At 41.1% G+C, this 7,484-nt stretch overlaps 2 protein-coding genes across 2 annotated transcripts in view; one reads left to right on the plus strand and one right to left on the minus strand.

Annotated features, from left to right (window-relative positions):
* The window catches only part of LOC109968195 (PDZ and LIM domain protein 3), a 9,326-nt gene extending 8,474 nt beyond the window's left edge, over window positions 1-852 (plus strand). The window contains exon 7 of the mRNA XM_020614278.1: window positions 334-852. Within this exon, the coding sequence (XP_020469934.1) occupies window positions 334-523 (190 nt within the window). The 3' untranslated portion in view covers window positions 524-852. The remainder of the gene's footprint in view (window positions 1-333) is intronic.
* A 5,417-nt stretch (window positions 853-6,269) lies between these two features.
* Window positions 6,270-7,484, minus strand: npy2r (neuropeptide Y receptor Y2). Its single transcript, XM_020614316.1, has one exon. The coding sequence runs from the start codon at window positions 7,482-7,484 to the stop codon at window positions 6,339-6,341; it is 1,146 nt and encodes a 381-aa protein (XP_020469972.1). The 3' UTR covers window positions 6,270-6,338.

The following is a 7,484-nucleotide window of genomic DNA, read 5'->3' on the forward strand; positions in this document are numbered from 1 at the left end:
TGGACATCATGTCTCTGAAAACTTATTTCCTCAATTTGCCTTTCCTTGCATTTTTTCCTACATCTTTTCCTCACATCTTATGTGGGTGGGACTAAGAGAATGAACCCCGATGTAATTAAGGGAACTGGGATGTACCCAGTGACACTACAGCCTGGTGTTCAGTTACTCTAACTAAACACTGTGAGGTTGCTAGTAATAAGGACAATACAGCAGGTTTTTCTACTTTTATCTAACTGATGGCATCACACTTTTAGAGTATTTTTAAGAACATACACCAAAGTTGTAAACACTGTTTTTTGTTCTTTCCCTCTCTATCTGTCTTTTATGCTACAGTGGGACAGTGGTGAAAGCGCGGGATAAATTCCGCCACCCTGATTGCTTTGTGTGCGCCGACTGCGACATGAACCTCAAACAGAAGGGCTATTTCTTTGTGGAGGGGCAGCTGTACTGTGAGACTCACGCTCGTGCCAGAATGAGACCACTGAAGGGACATGACCTCATTACAACTTATTCTTCTGCATAGATTCTCCTCTTACAAGCACAGATACAAACACTCACACAGGCACACACACTATAGTAAACACTTCTATTTCCTCCCAAGTGCTCATCTACATTTTAATGTTGTCTGTGTGCAACAACATTTTAGCAAGAATATACTTTTTCTGCATATAACAGTATATTGTTCTGACCTGTAAATGACCTTTGTGTAGGAACATTTTACAGGGCACACTTGAACATGTGTTGTTTCATGACCCCAGCAGAAGTGACAACAAAACACACTGAGAACTGTCACTTTCATCGTGCTAGTTTCTCACAATTTGATGTCTTTGCAATAAAGGGGAGAGGAATGTTTCCAAGTGTCTGTGGAGATTCTCAGTCATCAGGTCACGGGATATCTGACCTGCAACTGTCACTGGACTTGTTTGAGGTTCTTGTAGATGTCTCACTGTTTCACGAGAAGCTTCTTTAGTTTTGACTGACTGGTGAGAGTGTCAGGTATTTAACCACTGTAGAGTCGCTAACCTCCAGAGGCTTGTTTGAAGTCATATGTAGGTCATTGCCCCACCCGGTATGTGGCTCACTAAGAAAGCATTAGGTGTGGATACGTGTTAAATTTCCTTTGGAGGTATCATTGGCAACTCTAAATTGCCCCTAGCAGTGAATGTGGGTGTGTGTAGTTGTCTGTCTCTAAATGTCAGCCCTGTGACAGACTGGCGACCTGTCCAGGGTGCACCCCACCTCTCACCCAATGTCAGCTGGGATTGGCTCCTGCCTCCCTGTGACCTTCTTCAGGATAAGCGGTATAGATAATAGATGGATGGATGATATCATAGACCACCTCCTCTGTTTAATATTGGTCATTCCAATTTGATATAGATGGCTTCTTTCACTCCTTTTTCAAAGCATCTGTCTTCTCTGGCCAAGGTGTGAACATTGCTGTCTTTAGATGGTGGTGGACTGCTGAGTCTTGTCCTGAGGAGTTAGCTCTTCTGTATTGTGACATGCGTTTGTTTACCAGCTGCTTTGTTTCTCCCCTGTACAAGTCTTGGCAGTCCTCACTGCACTGAACTGCTATACTAGATTGCTCTGCATAAATCTGGATGTTTAGTCTTCAGGGTGGACAAGCTTCAGCCTCAGAGTGTTGTTGGGAGTGGAATGTCCAGGGATCCAATGTTTCTTGAAGATCCTCCTGGGTTTTTACGGTAATGTATGGACACAAAATCGACATTCCATACATTGCTGGAATATCTGCTTATCAGTTTTCACAACTTGCATGACTTCAAAAGTTGGCTTTACTGAGTGAGTAAATGCAAGTGAAAAAACATGTAGCCTGCTCTTCATCATCTGTTCTTTTTAAAGGCAACAACATCAGCACTGGCCAGCAGCCACACTGTCACACAAATGCCAGAAAATTTGGAGACCTCACAAAGCACAGTAATGTCAAAGTTGGTAGCAACAAGAAAAAGGCAAAAGAGAGTAAACGATGATGTAATACCCCTCCTAGTAACACCAATACTTATTGTGTAGCTATTAGCAAGATACAGCTTCTTTACAACAATCCATAAAGCCAGAGGGTTCTGTAGAGATGTTTCTTCCTGTTCAAAGAATAATTGATCAGCAACTGTTATATAACTCAACCATCCATCCATCTATTATCTATAACACTTATCCTGTAGAGGGGTGCGGGGGGGCTGGAGTCAATCCCAGCTGACAGTGGGTGAGAGGGAGTAGTCTGCCTGGAGAAAACTCATGCAGGCAAAAGGAAAACAAACTCAACACCAAAAAGCCCCAGTAGGCTACTAGGTTTGAACCCAGAACCTTCTTGTTGGGAAGCAATGGTGCTATACCACTGCACCTCTGTGCAAACAAAAGTTGTAATTACAGTGGTGTAACATAAGCTCCTTTTTGACATGCACTCCTTTCCATTAATCTGACAGCATCTGAATGTGTCAAATTCATTTCTAAATGAGCACCCCGGTCACTTTTCCATAAATTCACAATGGCAATCTTACTAGGGCAAACCTAGTAACATTTATGTTTGACTTTCAGCGTGACCCAAGTCTGCATGCAGTCATATTAACAGATAGGCACGTACAAGATTGCACACGTATGGTAAATACTGCATTTATGCCATGACGCTCTCCCTGGATATGTCTGAATGAAGCTGCAAGGAACAGCAATGTAAAAGTGACCTGTCTGAATGACAGAGAGCAGCAGCTTTAACAGAGTGATGAAGCCAACAATGTTATGTACCCCATGTTTTTAAAGGGCTACAGTACAGTTCTTCTTTTTCATTAGAGCATAGGGAATAGATGGCATGGAAAAAATGTTACAGCTGAGCTCAGAAATTTTCCATTCATGTCTCTGCTATAGACTTTTTAATGCCAGAGTCTGCTGAGGATAAAGCTGAACAAATCAACGATTCCATCATGTTGTGTTTTTCTAAACTCCCATAAATTTATTTTTAATGCCAGCCAAGATCTCACTCCAGTTTCCAGAATTCCAAGTTGAAGCTGAGGTAAATTATCCACAAAATTAGATATAACAATTTAACAATGACATTGCAATATCATAAAAGCATCTACAGTGAAATGTTGAAACTGTCAGAAACAAGATACAGTATGTAAGGGATGAATATGATAATGTGGTAGTGGTGAAAAATCTGGGTTCTGCTGCTTACCACAAGTCTCCTGTGAATGTTAAAATAAGACATTAATGTTCACCAGAGGCATCAGTCCTGGAGTTAATTCGGCCCAGTGTGCTCATTACATTGAGAAGAGTGACTGCTGCTGCAGCATTAAGTCCCTGTTGAGACAGTAGGGGGAGCTTCAGCATTATTCTTTGACCATTTCACATAGCAACAAAACACACTGAAGACATAATGAGGCACTGAGTTGTATGTTTTGAGGTTAGGGGGTATATTTGTTTACACAGTTACATTGTGGGGACTCTGCCCTTATGGGGACAAAAAACAAGTACATATGTTAATCATTACATTTTAAAGGGACAACTTTAAGGTGAGGTGAGGGTTATGTGTTAGGTCAGTAGTAGTTATGGTTAAGATTAGGGTAAGTCTCCAGGAAATTAAGTCAATCGGTACGTCTCATGTCTCTTATAAGAACCATCGTTTCCCTCATTTGTGTCTTTTCCTTGAATTTTAGATAAGATGCAAGGAAAACGTGAGGAGAGAGGACTCAAGGAAATACATTATTAACAACATGAGAAACCCTTTCCTCCATTTGAAGCATACAATCACCAACTGAGTTCCGATAGAGAGGTGTGTCAGTTCACAAAAACTCCTGCAAAGGATGGTATCATGTATCCTCAGTCATGGCTCCTTCATACCGTCCTAGGTCCTCAGTCCTTAGAGCCGATATAAGAGACTCCTCTGCCCCAGAAGTTGTTTCAGTCAACCAAGAATTGAGGACATATGAATGATCTTGTAAGAGACATGAGACATACCCAGTGTAATGTCCCCTGAAGTTATGGAAACAACATGTATTTGTGTCTAACTATATGTAGTGTGCCCCTAATGCTGAATATGTTAAAAAAACAACTTTTTACAAGTTAACAGAGCCCAAAGTAATGTTTTAAAGCTGTATCATCAAAAAATATAACATACAATCAAGTTAAATGGGTTGGTAACAGTGAAAATATGATGAGGATTATCACCAAACAGTGCAGTTTTCCATTCTTTTTTTTAGCACAGCGTCTTGATTTCACCTTAACCCTGTCAGGATTTTACCAAACCACTGTACACCACCTAGATCAACAAGACAGACAAGAATAGTAATAAAGGAAAAGAAAGAAGACCAGGACATTTTTCTCTGGACCTGGACCTAACCGCAGATAAAACAATGATAAATCGTTGCATTCTTCAAGCAGAGTAAAAAAAAAAAGTCTAAATGAATGTGAACATGACCACTGAATGTCTGAGACATACTGTACATGTTTGCTAACATATTAGCTAAAGTTTAAGAATCATCTGTCATTTCTTTTGGAGTTTTGCCCTCTAGTAGCCAAAAATGAATGTTTTAAAATTCACCATGTTGTTATAAAACATGGTGAATTTTTTGTCTGAGTAATTTATCAATACACCTAATGTTCCAGCATTAGTGCACACTTATGAATAGTAACATCTAATTTAAATAAACTTAAATTGCTAAAGAACAGCAAAGCCACCATTAACAAAAAATCTGTTCTTTATGAGAGCTATCTTTGATGAACATGCTGTCATCTGATTCACAACCAGATCCATTTCATTATTTCACAATAGAAATACATTTAGTTGACAAAATCAATACTCACTCCACAAACAAAATTTAATGAATCAAAAATTAATACATATAGATGGACGACTTTTTCTTCTCAAAATCAAAAAAGCCGACCATTAGCAAACACGGATGCATTCAATTTGTTTCAAGGCTAGTGTTTATTTTAGTCCATTAGTATTATCCTACTGAGAGCACACTTTGTGACAGTAGCAGCTAATCAATAATCTGAGACAGTTAACGAAGAAACTATTGATTTAGTGCTGAATACACCGTAAGTAGCTTACTAAAAAAGGAGATGTGAGCTAATAAACAAGCCCCTTGGCTCCTCACGTTCACACAAAGCAAAGAACCTGTAAGAACCTGGTCAACAGGAAGGCTCTTCGAAATGTGAGCACCAGTGTAGTCACTGTAAAAGCAAACAATTAAGATGCTGGCTGCAAACACAGACGAGTCAGGGAGAGGAAGGAACTCATCCTCTATGTCTGCAGCTTACACTGTATGCCATAACAAATAACAATAAACAAGTGGGTGTTCTTTACCCACTTTAGTCATTTTTATATTACGGTTTAACATTACAGTTGAACAGGGTTTAAAGGTTGAGTCATCAGCTCCCAAATTTAAGATTCCAATCATTTAATATATCAAGAGGAGAAATCTGAAAAATGATAACATAAAAAATGCAAGAAGAAAAGTCATCACAGTTTGACTCACAAACAATTTAACTGACAAGAACTATTGTTTGGAACTAGAGCTATGGTCCACCTTTGTAGCAGTGTTACTAAAAGTTATTTAGTCATTCTAAAGGTGATGCCTTCTTCCAACCCATATCCCTTCTCTCAGTTTTAATGGTCAAAATGCACATACACAGCCAAACATAAACTTCACATTTCCACAAATAATCATCAACCTTCTTTGACTGTGCAACTTAGGCCCCTGTTGGGCCCTCAGTGAGTGTCCATCGCCCTCGTCCCACATCGTTGGCACTAGTTGGGCCCGGTCGTTGGCTGATTTGACATGTTGAATCTGTGACAGACCTCATCATTGTGAGAGACCACTCTGACTGGCTGTTCAGCTTAGTGAACCAATGCACAAAGAGAGAATGGTTCAGGAAAGTTCCTTCAGCCTGTCGCTGTAGTCTCCATGATTCCACCCATTTAGAGCAGTTCCTCCTTGTTTTTCGCCTCCACAACATCCCTTCTTTTTCACAAAAGACCAAGGGCAGAGAACGGCAGTGCCATTTGTAACTTCTTATCAGACAAATTCTCAATTAGAAGCCACTACAATTGGTAGCTGTTGTGAATGACAGCTGCTTTGTTTACAGTTTGTATATCTGCAGTCTAGCTCTTCTTCTTTCCCTTTTGTAATGAGGAGTACAGATACTGCCATCTGCTGGTAAGGGAAGTTATTTCTCTCATGCAGATTCAGGACGTACATGCTAGTTGGCCATTGGCTGTAGTCGGTGTGGTGTATGCAACTGTCACTTGACTGGCCTGGACAAAGGCAGCGTGAAGTGATGCAACAGTTGGCCTTCATCACTGCTAGTTATTTCATGTGAGCCTGCCCTTAGACATTTGTTAATTTGCAATCTGAGCATACCTTGTCCTCTTTTTTTTGTGTGTCTCTGCCTTTGGAGCTCCTTGATCTCAAATTGAACGACCTGTACACGGACAAAAAGGCTGACCTGTAATTGTTGTTCATCCACCCATACAGGATGGGATTAACAAACGTCGAGCACATCGCCACAATATGGAACACGGTGAAAAGCAGCTTGAAGTCCTTCATATACAGCACAGTGCTGTTGATGTCAACAGCTAATTGGAAAGCATGGAAGGGCAACCAGCTGACAGCAAAGACCACCACCACGGTCAGCAGCATCTTAGTGGTCTTCTTCCTGTGCTGGTGACGGTCATTTCGACCTCCGTGAGCCATGTGGTTCTTCAGTTTATTCCAGATGCGGATGTAAGCAACTGAGTTAATGACCAGAGGTAGGCCATATTGAACCAGAAGCATTGATATACTGTAGATTGTTCCGTTCATGCTGCTTCCCGGCCACTTCTCTGCACACACCTGAATAGACTTGTCTGGTGAAAGATCGAACGTGCCATACTCCCTGAATATGGCGAGCGGGCTGGCCAACAGGATGCTCACTGTCCACGTCATGGCAATAACCACAGTGCACATGTCTTTGGACATCTTGGTCTCCATGTGATAGACGATGCTCCTGTGGCGGTCCAGGGCGATAATGTTCAAGGTGATGGTGGACACGTGCACAGCCGTGCCTTGAGCACAGGGCAGCATGAAGCACAACACCCGACCAAACTTCCATTCACCATAGAGAGTGTAGACGAGGGTGAAAGGTAAACACAGCATGTTCACGAGCAAGTCAGCCACAGCCAAGTTTACTATGAAGAAATTGGTAACGGTTCGTAGATATTTAAACTTATAGATGACATATATCACCAAGGAGTTTCCGATGACTCCAAACAGTATGATTGTGCTGTAAGCAAGGATAAGAATCACCTGAACTCCAACCAGCTTTGTGCTGTCCTCCAGCCTTAAAAGATTCTCTTGATTTGTTGTGTCTGTAGCTGAGCAGCAATTGGAAGATTTACCTTCAAGGAGTGAATATTCCACTTGAGTTGTGTTTGACTGATCCACTGTATCCATGGCAAACAGTTCCCACAGGTCAGTCTGTGTAATGATGGACAT

Source organism: Monopterus albus, unplaced genomic scaffold (assembly GCF_001952655.1).
Source record: "Monopterus albus unplaced genomic scaffold, M_albus_1.0 scaffold144.1, whole genome shotgun sequence".
Taxonomy (NCBI): domain Eukaryota; kingdom Metazoa; phylum Chordata; class Actinopteri; order Synbranchiformes; family Synbranchidae; genus Monopterus; species Monopterus albus.